This window comes from Equus caballus, chromosome 8 (genome assembly GCF_041296265.1).
Source record: "Equus caballus isolate H_3958 breed thoroughbred chromosome 8, TB-T2T, whole genome shotgun sequence".
Classification (NCBI taxonomy): Eukaryota; Metazoa; Chordata; class Mammalia; order Perissodactyla; family Equidae; genus Equus; species Equus caballus.
The window spans coordinates 79,700,158-79,717,848 of NC_091691.1; the positions used below are offsets into that span (position 1 = coordinate 79,700,158).

At 36.4% G+C, this 17,691-nt stretch overlaps 1 protein-coding gene and 1 non-coding gene across 2 annotated transcripts in view; one reads left to right on the forward strand and one right to left on the reverse strand.

Moving 5' to 3' along the window:
- DCC (DCC netrin 1 receptor) overlaps positions 1–17,691 on the forward strand; it is a 1,092,740-nt gene that overhangs the window by 890,859 nt on the left and 184,190 nt on the right. The window contains exon 13 of the mRNA XM_023647823.2: positions 8,686–8,827. Coding sequence (XP_023503591.1) covers positions 8,686–8,827 — 142 coding nt within the window. The remainder of the gene's footprint in view (positions 1–8,685; positions 8,828–17,691) is intronic.
- LOC111774846 (U6 spliceosomal RNA) lies at positions 11,583–11,689 on the reverse strand. The gene has a single exon (XR_002810149.1). It is a non-coding gene; the product is annotated as a U6 spliceosomal RNA (small nuclear RNA).

The window sequence follows — 17,691 nt, forward strand, 5'->3', positions numbered from 1 at the left end:
AATAAGATACGCTATACCATTAAATAGGAAAAAGTCACTGAACACTTTCAATTAACTTCCAAAAACAGTATAATTGGGGATATCCAGCCATATAATCAGCAGAGGAATTTATACAGGAAGAATTTGACGCTCAGAGTTTTTTCAATCTGCTGATTGAATTGATTCAATTGCTTGAAATCAAAGATAAAGCACAAAAGATGCTAATAAACTTACTTTCTACTCACATATCAGGATGAATAAAAATGATAAAATTACTTCCAAGATGAATAATAACCATGAAGGGGATTCACCTCCTGGTGTGTAGAATGTATAACTGATTCTATTAATTAATTGCTGCTAGGCATTGATAATAAGGTATCGGCTATTTGAGAATAGTTTATGCAATCATGAGAAATCCTTAAATATGATAAATAAAAATTATTATCTGTCAAAAACTAAGTATTGCTCATGTAATCAGTAGTATAATTAAGTTCTCCAGGCTTATCAAGTGATTTACAATCATTTGGTAGACACACTAAGCACAATTATTCTTCTTTTTTCAATTTGTGCATTGGAATTTAGGTCATTTACAAAACTTATGAGAGGTCACTCAGCAGAGCCATAGCAAAGTGTTAACTGAAAATCAGAAGGTTCCACCTGTTGGTCTAAAGTTTAATATCTTCATTTATATCTTCATTTTCTATTTGAATTTAATTTTGACTTTAAAAAACAAGCTTGTAGTCCTTAGAAAATGACCCTTCTTGATTTACCAAGGGCTACTTATGGGAAGGCCTGTTGGATATGTTAAAAACTAATTATTTAAATTCAGTTTTGTTTCTTCCAAGAATAATCTGTAGGAGAATTTAGGTGAGTAGAATTCCCAAGTAGAGACTCTCTGATTACTTATTTTAGCATGAAATGATGAAAAGAACATTAGACTTAACTGTTGGATAATCCTGAGTGATGGTACAAGGTGACTTCTGCACATTCATTTAACTCTGTGCCTCAATTTCCTCCTTTGTAAAATTGTAAAATATGATAATATCTGCTATGCCGACCTTGAATCATTGAAACATAAAAGTAAGGTGAGTAGTAGAATATAAGTATAAGGCATGACTATTCATCAAATCTGGGTTGTTTTCCTTTACTAGTTTCTAAAATATTTGAGAGCAAAGAACACATCCACACCTGTGCATGTATGTGTGTGTGTGGAAGGGGAGAAGGAGTGAGTGAGTCTGTGTGTATTTAAAGGTTATGAGTTATTTGGGAGCCAGTGACTATATATTATTATTTTATCCATTAATTTGTCTCCCAAATAACTTAGCAAATGCCTCAAATTAGCACATTGATTTACCACGCCTCCTTAGGATGACCTAAAAAACTTGAATTTTTTCTCAAATCTACCTTTGCATTAAATTGTCCTATATGTCCCATCTGCTCTAGCCAGTAAAGGGCTACTTGATCTTCCCTTGAAGATGCTCTCCATTGTTGTGACACGCTGAGCTTGCACCTGAGAGTCCCTCTGCCTTGAATACTGTTCTTATCCCCTCTGTGACGTCCTACCCACACTTTAAAGATGAGCTTCTTGCAAAGTCTTTCTTGACCCCATGAGACAAAATTGATCTCTCCCTCTATTATATTTTCTGGGATTATTTTTCATCACCAGTTTATGTGTCTATTTCCTTAGCCAGAATGGATACACCATGACGTATTAGAGTGTTTCTATAGTCCCAAAGACAGTGCTTAAAGCACAACATAGAGGCAGGTAATATATTTTGAACGAATAATAAACAAATGAATTAGACTCTCAGCCTCTTGAACTCCCATGGGAAGCAATATTAAATAGTAAATAATGCCAGCTTCCGACTTACATTATCTCAGTTCAGATTCTGCTTCTATCACTTACTGGGTGTGCAGCTTTAAGTTACTTGAGTACTCTGTGTCCCGGTTTACATCATTGTACAAAGGGAATAACGGCAGATAACTTACAGGGTCATTGCGAGAATAAAAAATGTAACTCGTGTAGATATGTGCAGTGTTTAGATCATCACTAGATTTGTAGTAAGTGTAAAAAAACCGTTAACAGGTATTGATAAGAGTGGTACTCACTTTCTCACATTTAAAGGGTAGTGAGGACAAAGTAAATGGTCTCAGTAGAGCCATACTCTTTCTGACAATTTAAATAATCAGATTCATTCTATTTAATTAAGTTCCTCTAAAATTATTAAAACATATTTATTATACAATTATAATTATATATATAATTATGGTTGATCCTATTATTTGCAGAATCTATATTTGCAAATTCACCTTGTTGTTAGCGCCGTCCAGTCAAGTCTGAGTCCTAGCGATCCTGTGCATAGAAGAGGGGAACCCTGCCCAGTCTTTTTGCATCATCCTTTCAATTTCCAGCGCTATATTAGACAATCCTCCACTGCTATTCATAAGGCTTTCATGGCCAATTTTTTTAGTGACCAAGTCCTTCTTTCTAGTGTGTCTTAGTCTGGAAGCTCTGCTGAAACCTGCCCACCATGGGTAACCCAGCTGGTATTTGAAATACTGGTGGAACAGCTTTCAGCATCACAGCAATGCACAGCTGCCATATGACAATTGACAGACAGGTAATGAGGTTTCCTAATCAGGAAACCAACCCAGGTGGAGAATGCCAAATCAACCACTAGACCATCGGGCTGGCTGCAAATTCACCTACCCACTAAAATTTATTTGTAACCCACAATCAATACCCACAGTACCTTTACAGTCATTCACAGACACATGCACATGCGGCACGGTGAAAAATTTGAGTCTCCGGAAGCATACATTCCCAGCTGAGGTTGAGAAAGAAGATACCCTTTTCAACAAACTGCTCTGTTCAAAAGAAGACTTCTCAAAGTGTCCTTTTTGTAGTCAAATAAGTGCCACGTATTTTGCTTTTTTTTTTTTTTCGCTTTTTGTTAGTGATTTCACTGTTTAAAATGCCCCCAAAGTGAAGTGCTGAAGTGCTGTCTGGTGTTCCTAAATGTAAGAAGGCTGCAATGTGGCTTATGGAGAAAATACATGAATCACATAAGCTTCATTCATACATGAGTTCTTGTGCCGTTAGCCACCAGATCAATGTGAAGGAGTTAACAATAATATTAAATAAAGTGTCTTTAAACAGAAACACACATAAAATAAGGTAATGTATCCGTGAGTTGACAAAGATATAAGCAAAGACTCATAGAAAACTAAACCTGTATTTTCTTTAGGAGCGATATTTCAATATTCACGAATTCGGGTTTCGCTGCAACTTTATAGAACATAACTACTGCAAATGATGAGAATCAACTGTAGTTGGCACATGTTTTGAAATTGTTAAAACCATTAGCAGGTAACTATGACTTCGGACGAGTTTTTAAGTCCTTTTAGAACGGAACTTGATTATTTGTAGAGCACTAGTTAATTTGTAGTAGATCAGGAAGAAGGATTTCAGGCTTCTGTCTCCCTGGAGAATACTGCTCTGCCGCTGCTACGCTGCCACGCGATTGAAATGAGGTCAGAATGGTCCTAGGACTGTGGGCATAGGGGGCTCACAAATCCATTCCTTGAGTTTATGTCTGTCTTCTTTCTGACAATCAGTCGTTTATTTCTACCACCTCAAAAGGACAATTTTGTGTTTATTTTAAAAAGTAATTTAAATTTTCATCAAAGTATTACATGCACATTATTTTTTAAAAAGTTAAATAGGTCTGAAGTGTGTCTCTTGTATGCAGCATATACATGGATCTTGTTTTTTTATCCAGTTGGCCACCCTATGGCATTTGATTGGAGCATTTACTCCATTGACATTTAAAGTAGCTATTGATAAATATGTATTTATTGCCATTTTGTCACTTTTTCTTTTTTGGGGCTGTTTTAGTAGTTCCTCTCAGTTCCTTTCTTTTTCTCTTGCTCTCTTCCCTTGTGGTTTGATGGCTATCTTTAGTAATATGTTTGATTTCTTTTGTCTTACTTTTTTTCCTGCTTGTTATAGGTTTCTGGTTTGTGGTTAACATGAGGATCCTATTTAATATACTAGACATATAACAGTCTACATTGAGTAGATAGACTCTTTAGCTTGACCTCTTTCTAACAGCTCTACTTTTTCACTCCCCTCCTCCCACATTATATGTTTTTCACATCATATATAGTCTTTTGTTTAGTGTGTGTCTATCCATTACCCTCTTACCATTGAAATAGGTGATTTTAGTACATTTGTCTTTTAACCTCCACATTATCTTCACAGGTAGTTGATCTGCTGCCTTTACTATACTTTTACCTTACAAGTGATTTTATTGCCTGGTTTTTATTGTTGTTTTTTGGAATTTTTGATAATTTTTTTTATCTCTGTTTGTGGTCATTGCTTTCCCACTTAAATAAGTCCCTTCAGCATTTCTTGCAAAACTGGTTTATTGGTGATAAACTCCTTAATTTTTGCTTGTCTGGGAAGCTCTTTATCTCTCCCTCCATTCTGAATGACAACCTTGATGGATAGAGTATTCTTGCTTGTAGGTTTTTTCCTTTTAGCACTTTAAATATGTAGTGTTCGGGTGGTGAACACGATGTAATGTATACAAAAAAAAAAAAAAAGAAGGTGAGGGGTAGGGGAAATAGGAAAAAGTTGCTAAAAGGGTTCAAACATTCAGCTATAAGATGAATAAAATCTCAGGATCTAATGTAAAACATGGCGACCATAGTTGATAACTCTGTATTGCATAATTGAAATTTTCTAAGAGAGTAGAACTGAAATGTTCTCACACAAACAAAGATACATATGTGAGGTGATAGTTGCGTTAACTTAACGACATGGTGGAAATCCTTTCACAATGTACACATGTATCAAATCACAGTGATGGACATCTTAAATATCTTATCATTTTATTAGTCAATTATACCTCAATAAAATACCTGAAAAAATATGTGATAGAATTAATAGTATGCAGATATGGCAATAATCATGACTTTGTATTAGCTATTGATTGTTACATAATAAAATAATGCAAAACATAAAAAAAAAAGTTAAATAGCATCAGTAGGCTTATAACAAAAACCAATAGACCCTTCCCTGACCTCCCCAAATCCCATTCCCGTTCCCTTCAGACTCCCATGTCCATTGCTTTTAGCCGTCATTTCTTTTATGGCATTTACCTTTATGTTTCTCACTAATGTGCTTGTGTAGCTGTCCCTTCATTCCCCAGTTTTAATTCACCAGTTGTAGAGATCATCTGTCGATTTATTTTTATGTCAGGATTTAGCACGCTTACTCACCTCCATCTCCATTTCCTTTCCCCAATCTTCTTCCTCTTTTCCTCCTCCTGCTCTTCCTTCTCCTCTTCCTCATTGTCCTTCTATTTCTTCTTCTTCTTTCATTGAGGTGTAATTAATTAAAGAGAAAAATACAGATCTTCAAGTGTTTAGTTCCATGAGTGTATTGGTCAGCTAGGCTGCCATAACAAATATCACTGACCAGATGGCTTAAATAGCAGGTATTTGTTTTCTCACAGTTCTGAGGGCGAGAAGTCCAAGATCAAGGTATAAGCAGAGTTGTTTCTTCTGAGTCCTCTCTCTCAACTTATAGATGGCTGTCTTCTTCTAGGGTCTTCATGCGGTCTGCCTCTGTATTTTCTGTGTCTTAATCTTTTCTTTTCTTATAAGGACACCAGTCATATTGGATTAGGCCTACATTAATGACATCGTTTAACTTTAATGACCTCTTTAAAGGCCCTATCTCCAAAAACAGTCACATTCTGAGGTCCTGGGAATTAAAACTTCAGCATAGGAATTTGGAGCAGGGGCACAATTCAGCTCATAGTAATGTATTTAGGCAATTGTATCCATCCATATAAGAAACATGAAATAAAGATGCAGAATACTTCTGTTACTCCAAAAAGTCGTCTTCTACCCATGGCCATTCAATTTTCCGGTGCACCTGCCATAGACAACTACTGTTCTGATTCATATTACTGTAGATTAGTTTTGCTTGTTGTTGAACTTCATATCAATGGAATTATACAATATACACTCTTTAGAATCTGGGGTCTCACCACGCCTAATCTTATATCATGCTACAATTTTCTTCACTGAGAAATTCCATATTTTTTTTCCAGTTTGGGTTCTCTGTTTCTCGGATTTCAAATCGTTTTCTTTCTCAGTTTGCATCCTTACTTTCCTCAAACACACCCCCCATTAGCTTCATGATAAAGGGAACACAGGTGGATATCTTAGAAATCATGTGTATCTGAAATATCCTTGTACTTGTACTTACACAGGCACATATTCTTTTACTTATATTTTCCTTATACTTGACAATTTATTGTCTGGCTTTAGAATTCTAGGTTAAAATCCTTTAGGATCAGAATTTTAAGTATTGTTCCATTGTTTCTAACTTCAAATGTTGTTGAGAAATCTCACTTCTTACTCTTCTTACTCCTGATCATTTTTTGTGTGACCTGCTTTTTCCCGCCCCCCATTCTGGAAGCTTTTGGATCCTCTCTTCTTCTTGGGGCTCTAGTAGTTCAAAGTAACATGCTTTGATGTGGCTCTTTTTAACGTGTTTTGGTAGACATTCCATAATCCTTTTCAGACTGGAGTCTCACGTTTTTCCCTTCTGTAAGGTTTTTACTGGGGGGGAGGGTTTTGGGGGGGTTTTTTTTGCTAGTTTTCTGCATTCTCTTTTTCCTGCTTTTTCATTCTTTCATCTTGTTAGTTGAATGTTGGAAATTAAGAACTAAACCTCTAATATCTTATCTTTTCTCTCCAATTTCATATGAGTATCTTTTTTCCCACTGAATTTTAAATGATTTCTTTTAATTTATATTCCAACTTACCTATTGCATATTTCATTTTTGCCACCAAATTATAATTGTCATAAGCTTTTCAAAAAAATCTTTCAGGGGGCCAGCCCTGTGGTCAGGTGTTTAAAGTTCTGGGTGCTCTGCTTTGGTGTCCCAGGTTTGTGGGTTCGGATCCCAGGTGCAGACCTGGCCCACTCATCAGCCATGCTGTGGCGGTGTCCCATGTAAAAAATAGAGGGAGACTGGTGCAGATGTTATCTCAGAGCTAATCTTCCTCCAGCAAAGAAAAGAGGAAGATTGACAAGAGATGTTAGCTCAGGTTGAATCTTCCTCACAAAATAATAATAAAAACAAATTTTCATATGTATGGTGACAGATGGAAACTGGAATTTTGGTGTAAACACAATGAAGTCTATACAGAAGCCAGATATAATGATGTATACCTGAAATTTACACAATGTTGTAAACCAATGCCCAGTGCCCTTATTAAAAAAAAGCTTTCATTATTCCTATATTTTTATCCTGTTCATGTATGCAATATCTTCTCTTAGATTATCAGGGCATAAATGACAGTTGTTTTGGGGTTTTTTTTTGGTGAGGAAGATTGGCCCTGAGCTAACACCTGTTGCCAGTCTTCCTCTTTTTTTTTTTTTCTCCCCAAAGCCCAAGTACATAGTTGTATATACTGGTTGTAAGTCATTCTAGTTCTTCCATGTGGGATGCCACCACAGCATGGCTTGATGAACAGTGTGTAGGTCCATGCCCAGGATCCGAACTAGTGAACCCTGAGCCACTGAAGCAGAGCATGAACTTAACCTCTCAGCCAGGGGGCTGGCCCCAAATGACAGCTTTTTGGGTCCTTTTTCTCCTCTAAGCATTAATATTATTTCCTTCAAGTGCTATTATGTTTTTATGTATTTTTTCCTCTGTCTTTTATGCTAAAGGCTTTTCTAATCTCTAGTAGTCTTAAATTGTCAGTTTACATTAAGTGAAATACTGAAAAACTGATTGCCAATTGCAAAGTCTAGTGCATAAGTGGGGTTATTAAGTGGGAGCCTCATTGTTGGGGGTATTGATTAGGGACCTGGCTGTTGTTTTCTCTAGGGCCAAACTTATAATTTCTCTAGAGACCAATTATCTGATATTCTTCCTGGAAAGTATGTACTGGGTTGCCATTGCTCTAGGTACAAGAGGAAGGAAGACTTGGCAGTATTATATCTCTGTCATCCCTACACTTTTCTGTGCCAGATTTCTCTAAGTCCATGGATTCTGTTTTAATATCCCTAGAGAATAAAGCTCTCAGCTACTCCAAGGTCAGAGAAAGTTAGTAGATTGGCTTTAGTGGATGTAGGAAGGACTTGCAATCTATCTCTTACTTCAGCATCATGCTTCAGTCCTGCCTTCCAAGATGCTTAGGAAGCAACAATTTCCAGTCCTCCTTGAATTTCATCATGCAAATCACCTTGTTTTCATTAATATCTCTTAAGGGGGTATTTAGGTTTCATTTTTCTCCTTTGGTTCAGTCACCACAATTCCCTCAGTTTACACCTCCTAAATGTTTGTTAACATCTCTCATCCACTGGAGTCCTATTCTCTATTTCCTTATGGGTTTATACCCTTTAGAATATTTTACTGTCATTTTTGTTGCATTTTCAAAGGAGAGGAGAGAATGCATGTAATCAATCAAATTAATTGTGTATTTTTGTCAAAATCTGGCAAATAGGAATACTGTCAGATTGTAAGAATGGATTTAATTTGGCTATAATGGGCGATCCCTAACACTTCTTGCCTCTCTGCTTTATGCATACTTAGATTTGGCTTGAGTCATTTCTTTGACCCGGTCCTGTTGTCCTTCCTCTCTCCAATGTTTTAATTTACATCTATTATTTTACAGAGTATCAAAGTAAGCTGGCTGCCTCCTCCATCAGGAACACAAAATGGATTTATTACTGGCTATAAAATTCGACATAGAAAGACAACCCGCAGGGGTGAGATGGAAACCCTGGAGCCGAATAACCTCTGGTACCTGTTCACAGGTCAGTGTTCACATGGTGCAGTCTTGCAAGGTTTTGATGAATTAAATGCTTTAAGAATAAAATATACTCTCACTTCAAGGGAGCTTTCTTTTTTTTTTCCCCGGCAGGTGACATTTATTGGTCTGAACAAGAATAACCTTTATATTTTTAACCTGATGGTTTCTATAATGCTTTCACTGCATATTTGGCTTCTGTAACATCATCTTAATAAATGTTTCATAGATTTCTTTTTAATCCATATTAGTTTCTAAGCACTGCTGATTCAGCAGTATTTCCTATTGTCAAATAACTTAAAAGTAGTCTAATCAAATAGTTCCAAGTTTAAGTCACTTTGGTTTCCCCTTCCCTAATCTCCAGGGGTGAGGATGGGGTTGGAAAATGGGGAGAAGGGTAGTTTGAGAATAAACAGAGAGATTATTTTACTTTCCCTAAACAAAAGTAAATTCACTTTTGTAGCCATATTGGATGAATTCCAATGGTAGGTCAAGCTTCCCTATGGAAACTGGACCCAGTTTCAATGCAGTATTTAGAGAATATGGTTTTTATTTTATAAAATGAATAGTCATGTATTTCCTTTGACTATTGGAACCCTTAAGATATGTCACTCCAGGTTCCTAGAAAACAGAGACTGAGGCAGGCTTTCAACGTAATGCCTTTGGGAGTACAAGCCCAGGAAACCAAGAGTGAGAGAACAAAGGAAGTGAGGCAAGGAAGATGAGAAACCAATCATGGTGGCATACTATTAATCTGGCCACAAGTTTGGAACAAACACAAAGCTTGCTTGGCCTAATGGGATATCTCTGGAGAGGCCACATGAACTATTACGTCTCACAGTCGATGGCTGGGTAGGAAGCGTGAGCAGTTTCTCTCTTGTCTATCATTGGTCAAAGTCCACCCACAGGTTGTTAAGTGTTCCGTACTTCCAAACAACCCCCTGGGAAGCCAGAGCTTCTGTTGAGTGTGCGAATATGGAGTTCTCTCCTTGTCAGGTGGCACCTTACATGGCGGCGGCTTGCTCCAGGGTAACAGCAGTACTCAGGGCTTTTTAGCCCTAAGAGCGTGAACTATTGCCAGAGACTTAGGAAGCAAACCATATAGCAGTGGCTCATGGCAAGGTTTGGTGGATGAAGTTGAGCAAATCTGGAGTGGCGGATAAACTGGGTCCAGGACAATGTACAAACTGAACCTCATAATTTACTACTAATGGATAAAGTAAATTATCATTGCAAATGGGAAAAAAAAGAAAGCAACCCCTTATCAAATTCCTTTCTCTATAGAAAGTACTCAGTAAATTCATTTGAAATCATAGCATGCACACACACTTTAAGCTACAGGTTTACCCCGCTATCTGAAAGTAGAGCATTCCTGTGAGAACTTTGGTAAGCTGAGATGGTGTAAAGTGAAGAAGCAATACCATTAGTTTATATGGGAAAAATTTTCAAGTATTCCCAGACCCCCAAAATAGCTTACCAAATCATACCAAATAACACATATAACATAAAGTGACAGTAACATATAGTAAAAGCAGGAATGATATGATAAATACACAGGCTGTAGAAAGTAGAAATAATGTATGCACTGTGTAGTTTTACTTACCAGAATTGGGAAGACAGTGAGCACACTGGAAGGTGAGAGGTGGTGGTGGTGATGGTGTGTTAACCTGAGTCATCAGAGGTTGGGATGGTGGAAGGTACAGGAGTAGGGTGTAGGAGAGAGAGGAAAAAGGCCATCTAATAGCATCTCATCATCATCTGAATCCATCAGCACAGGCAGGTCACGAATGTCTAGACCTTCTGGGTCTGCCTGCCTCCATGTCGAAGGTTGAGGTTTGTTGTCTGCTGTGGCTCATGTGGCTGATGTGGCAGTCTTGAATATGACAGTATACTTGACTGCTTGGCCTGCATAAGGACTCGCTGCACAATAAATGCTGAACGCTATTATTACTTTTCACCTTTTTTCATAAAAGAGAAAATCCTCTTTGGATTTCTTTCAGTTAGCAAAAACAGGTGGTGCTGATGTAGATCTTTCATAAAAGTGAAGGAGTAGAAAGTGAAATTTTGGATACTGGGGGAAACCCATACTTATTCATCCCACACTCTGAGACTTGATCAAAACCTGTTTTCCTTCATGTTTTTTGCCTTTTATGCCGATAAAAGTTTAGCATAATGGTGAGCGTGCTTCTAAGATAGATCACCAAAAATCACATAACTTGTTTTATGTCTGGACAAAATCTCCTGGGTGGGTATTGTTGAATCTAAGCAGAAGTCATGGCACTCTACCATACTGTTTAAAAAGCTTAAGAAAAGCCAAGATCTTATGTCCTTTTCCCTGATGAAATGATGAGAAGAAAGTAAAAATAATTGAAGATGAAATGAGGTGTATGTACTTAATGGGACACTTAGCAAAACACGTAGTTTCCTTTGAAAGAATTCACCAAAAGTGAAACATCTTGCTGAAAATTTTTCAAAAATTTAATATTAGATTAGAAGAAGAGACGCTAAGGATAATTTAATCCAAGCCTTTTTTTCCCCAGTTTATTGAGATACATATGACATACATCACTGTATTAGTTTCAGGTGTACAGTACAATGGTTTGACTTAGATTTAGTGTGAAGTGATTACGACAATAAGTTTAGTTAGCATCCATCATCTCATATAGATACAATAAAAAGAAAAAGAGAGAAAAGAAAACAAATTTTCCATGTGATGACAACTCTTAGGATCTAGTCTCTTAACAACTTTCACATATATCATACAAAATATGGGACACTTCATGAATTTGCCAGTCATCCTTGTGCAGGGACCATGATCATCTTCTCTGTATCATTCTAAGTTTAGCATATGTGCTGATGATGCGAGCACAAAGACTTATTTTTTAATAGATAGAAGCATTTGAAGCTCTAAAACTTTATTTTCATTGCTTTTCCTTCTCAAATAAAGATTAAGAATATAAAATAAACTTATTTTTATAAAATAATTCATTAAAGGATGAGCATTCTAATAGAAAAACTAACAATTGGATACTCAATTTACAGAACTATAAATGGCCAATAGCATGATGAAATGTTCACTCTCAACAGTAGAGAAATGCAAATTAAAACAAAAGTGAGTTAGCATTTTCCTCTGATCAAAGTAATAAAGATAAAAAATGAATGCTGATATTCTGTTTTGGAAAGCCTGTGAGAGAGAGACAAGCTCTCGCATACCACTTGAGACACAGAAAATTTCTAGATTCTTCCTGGAAAGAAGTGTAGAGATATATGTTATCTACAGATGTTTATATACGTGTATATGTGTGTGTGTTTGTCTGTGTATGTATCTTCATATATGTATGATGATTTTCTACCCCGGGAGTTTATTCCAATTCTACAGCCATATTTTTTCAAAGTTTTTGACTATAAGCATGTTCATTGCACTGTTACTTTAATAGCAAGTATTAAGAAAAAAGACGCTAAGAATCCAAATATAGAAATTTCAGACAAAATCATATCATAGAATACTGCACAGCTATTGAAAATGATGTAATATAAAAATATTAAATCACATGTTAAATATTTAAAACACTGTTAAGTGAATAACTCAGTTTTATACCAGTATTAGTGCATGCATTCATATTCATAAACCAACAAAATTTGAATAGGGAAATATCTATGGTAATATATACACCAAAATTTTTAATAGTGATTTTTGCTTATGTTAGTAACAATGATAAAATACTTATTTTTAATTGTATATGTAAACTGAAAACAAAAAGACTCTAATGTCATATTATGACTTTTGCTTACCAAAATTAAAGATTTCTTACCACTAAAGCTAACTCTATGCCCACTGAACAGCTAAGAAAAGAGTGATCTGGAAAACAAATGAAGAATAGTAGCCACATGACCAAAAGAACTTGGTAGTGTGAATTGTTTAATACTTACGAGTTTTTTTGGCAAGTGGAATTTAACACATTTAGCTCAGTATCATCAAACCAAGATTCTGACTCCCTGAATATATACAGACTTTTAGGATTTTCTCTCTGCAGAAGGTAAAATCATTTTTAAAAAATAGCCCGAAGTCTGAAATAAAGTTGTCTACAGGATTGGCTCCTTCTGGAGGCTTTGAGAGAATCCATCTGTGTCTCTCTCCTAAACTCTGATGGCTGCAAGCAATCCTTGATGTTCCTTGGCTTGTAGATGCATCTCTCCTATCTGTGTCTCACCTTCCTCTCTGTCTCTCTGTGTCCTCTCCTCTTCTCATAAGGACGCTAGTCATTGGATATGGACCCCACCCTAAATCCAGGATGACTTCATTTCAAGATTCTTAACTAGTTATATCTGTAAAGACTCTATTTCCAAATAAGGTCACATTCTGAAGTTCTACTTATACACGAATTTTAGGGACACACCATTCAGCTCACTACAGACTCCTTTTATTTTTCCTCTCAAGGACAATCATTTTTAATTGTATTCTCTAAACTTTATTTATTCAAAAATAAATAATTCAGTCCTATATTGTTATTCACCTAAAATATGCATGGCAATTAGAGCTTCTAATCAGCGTGGGATAACCCATCACCACTCTAGTTTAATATCATCAGAGCAAAAGAAAAGAAATAGGATGAATTAATTAGCTTGTTACTGGAAAAGTTCACAAATGCCCATTCCCATCTTTATAGATTTGTGGGAATCTGGACTCCAAATTTGAAGCCTTCATTCATACTGTTGCTTCTTCATTTCAATACTTATAAAATGAATTTGGGAAAGCAAACATAATCTGAGCAGTTATATTTGTAGCTGTATTTGATAGTTTTTGAAAAAAGTCACAGACTTCATTTTTAATTTGAAATGAAGAAATAAAAACAGCCAGGGAATAACCTTATACCCTTAAAACATTAAAAACAAGTTTTGCAGAGCTTCTGCCTTCCTCTCCCCTGCTCTGTGACCTCGTTTTAGTAACTCCTGTTGTGTGTCTAGATATTGTGGGAACGTCTCCAATGCTACAAAGCATCAAGGACCCAGGAAGTACTACACACTGGTAGATTAGCTGTGGTTTTGACTTGTCCCCAGTATATATTTAGTAACTTATACACTTTCTAGTATGCAGAAATAATTGATTTTGCTTATGGATCTGCAGCACTTTAAAATGTATAGGATATGGCCCCATATTTTCAGTACTTGTATGATATGTGGATATATTGATTTGGCTGTTAGGAAATGGGAAATGACAGAATGCTTCATTTGGATGATATAAATATTCAGGTGTAGAGACTCAAACCTCTTTCCTTTATAATCCTCTGTCAGACAGGTGTTTTTTGTTGTGTGTGTTTTTTACTAGGATAATGAGACATCTGCAATAACAAAGTAATTCAGAGTTACAATAAGGATTTTAAATGACTCCTATCAGTTTCATTGTGGGGACCCATGTCAACTAAGTTTTCCAGTGCTATTATTAATGTCTGAGTGCTCTTCAGAGGAGGTTGTTTGCAATTGAATTTAAGAGTTTTCTTGTGTTTCATGGCCAATGTAGAATAGACATAATGATAAACATACATTGGTATTTTACGGACTGAAAAATTCAGACAATAGCATAGAATTTTATAACAAAGTTAACATTAGAGGAACAAAGGGAAATTACATTGCTGAATAATGCACCATCTCTTATCATAAGTTCCAAGAAATTAGAAATAGAGGAATTATAGAGCTTGAAGGCACTTAGTAGTGGGGGTAGAAACAGGCAGAACACAATATGCTTTTAACAATAAAATATTTTTCCTGCTAAGAAAAGCATTGCTACCTACATCATAGTTCCTTTAGAATAAAATTATACTTAGAAACAGTAAGGAAACACACATGCACACTCACAAACGCACATTGAGATTGAACTATAGGTTCCTGACCGATGGAATAGGAAGCACATCATTCATACCGTCCAGAGCCCTTGTTTTACAAAAGAGGTAACAGATCTGATGAGTGGCACTGCTAAGATCTACCATTACTTAAGGGGATGATCCTGGCTAGACTGCAAGCATTTCAACTCCTAGTTATATGCTCCTTGTACTACGCAATGTTGTCATCTTCAGCTCACTTTATTGTGAATGACTCTGGCTATTATGCGAATCTATAAAAGATCATTGATAGTAAAAATAATTTAAAAACTTACAGCAATAATAACACCGATGTCAACTTTAATAATAACCACTTGCTGAAAGCAGTATGAAGTTTCATCAAAAAATTAAAAATAGAACTGCCACATGATCTAGCTGTCCCACTCCTGGGTACGTATCCAAAAGAATTGAAATGAGGTTCTAGAAAAGATATCTACATTTCCATGTTCATTGAAGCATTATTGACAACAGGCAAGACAGAGACACAACTCAAATATCCATTGACAGACAAATGGCTAAAGAAAATGTGGTATATACATACAATGGAATATTATTCAGCCTTAAAAAAGAAGCAAATCCTGCCATTTGTGACAACTTGGATGGACCTGGAAGACACTATGCTAAGTGAAAGCCAGTCACAGACGGGCAAATATTGCATGATTCCACTTATAGGAGGTGGCTAAAATAGTCAAACACACAGAGGCAGAGAATAGAACAGTAATTCCCAGGGGAGATGGGGAAAGGGAAATGAGGATGTGTCTAATGGATATAAAGTGGCAGTTATACAAAATGAGTAAGTTCTAGAGATGTGCTGTACAACATAGTACCTATAGTTAACAATACGGTACTATGCACTTAAAAATCATTAAGAAGGTAGGCCTCATGCTAAGTGTTATTGCCGTAAAAAAAAAGCAAGAAGACATGAAATTTTTGGGAAGTGATGGATATGTTTATTACCTTGATTGTGGGGATGGTATCGTGGATGTATGCATATATTCAAACTCATCAAAATCTATGTGCAATTTTTGGCATGTTAAGTATACCTCAATAAAGCTTTAAAAATCTCCATGATAAAAAATAGCTTTATGTACTTTTACAAATTTAATCTTTATAACATTTTTAATGTACATATCCCCATTTTATTGATGAGAAAACTTAGGCAAAGAAAGAGAGCTAGCAAATTTTTCAAAGTCACATATCTAATAAGTGGTGGAGTAAAACTTCAAATCTAATTCTGCCCAAATTGAAAACCTATATCCTTAACTCAAACTGTCAGTAACGTGTTGCTGACCATGAGTAATGAATGTTTGGTTGTGTGAGTATATAAAGGGACAGTGGAATAATGCAGGGACAGAAAGAGGTGTCTATTGGATAATTAAAATTGAAGATTATGTTTGCAAATTTGGAGCTGCATAGCTCTAGAAGTGATTAACTTAAAAGTTTCCTACCAATTTATTTTTAAAGTGCTATTTAATATTTCCACTAGCCCAACTCAGGAAAGACATTTCCGATAACAACTTTTAGAAATACACACACAAAAAAGCTTTTGATTACAGACAAGCTTCTCTCTACCACCTCCAATGAATGAATGAATGAATGAATGAATGAATACTGTGTTGAAAGATCTTTAGGTAACAGCTATCCATGTTGGGGCTCAAAATATTGCTTGTTCCTGGTGATTATTGGTATAACTCTTGAAGATACTTCCTCTTTCTAACAGGGAAACATTTTTTCCAAGTAAGAAAACAACTTAACTGTACTTTATCCTGAATTTGAAGTTTTATTAATCTCTTAGGTTGATCCACTGTCGAAGCAATAGAATCATTACCTCCAGGCCGGCTCCGTGGCCGAGTGGTTAAGTTCGTGCGCTCCGCTGCTGTGGCCCAGGGTTCGGATCCTGGGCATGGACAAGGCACCGCTTGTCAGGCCACGTTGAGACGGCGTCCCACATCCCACAACTAGAAAGACCTGCAACTAAGATATACAACTGTGTACGGGGGGGTTTGGGGAGATAAGGCAGAGAAAAAAAAAAAAAAGATTGGCAACAGTTGTTAGCCCAGGTGCCAATCCTTAAAAAAAAAAAAAGGAAGATTGGCAACAGTTGTTAGCCCAGGCGCCAATCTAAAAGAGAGAATCATTAACTCTTTCCTGCCTGCCTGTCCATTACTCAGCTCTGGATGTAATCATTATAGATGAAAATTCCTTGCATATTTACACAATGCTTTACATTTGCTGCTGATGTCCCTCTTAGGTCCCAGCTTAGGTCAAGTGGGTCTCTGAAGAGTGGTCTGTGAGACCCCAGCAGAAGATCGGACAGAGCCCAGAGTCTTCACCCAAGAGCAGTCCTGGTTGTGATGAAGGCACTACACGGAACCTTTGCTTACTCTCTCTGAGCCTTATTATCCTTATCTCTGCAGTGGGAGTAATGATGTATTCTGGGTCAAAATCATGGCATATTTGCAAATCAAGTCAGAAAATAATCTGCAAATGTTAGTTAGCTTTACATTTATTAATTGCTTAATTTTATAAACTATTGTAAAAGCAGCTTGTCATTTGATTCTCAAAAGACTATTATAAGACAGGAAAGCAGATATTATTTCCTAGTTACTTTATAGGGGAAATTAAGATTAAAAGAGCTTTCAAGAGATCTAAAACTTGCCCAGCCAAGTACCCGTCACAGCAAAGCAGCAGGAACATTTGCAACCCAGAATTCTGAAGGTGATGTCCTGAAAGCCTCTCGGAGAAGGGAAATGTCTGCTTCTGCCCATCATTACATCCGACACTTATCTAGATGTAGAGGAAACTCACAGATTTCATTCTGTTGATAATGATTTGGTACAGAAGGCAGTGAATTTAGAATCAGAAGACTTGGGTAAAGATATTTTGAAAGAGGAATTTGATCTTTTTTAATCCCACTGTGTAAAACTGGAGTTTATCTGCAGGTATTGCTATGGTAAAACAGATTCAGTGCAATCTGAGGAAGAAATTTCTAACA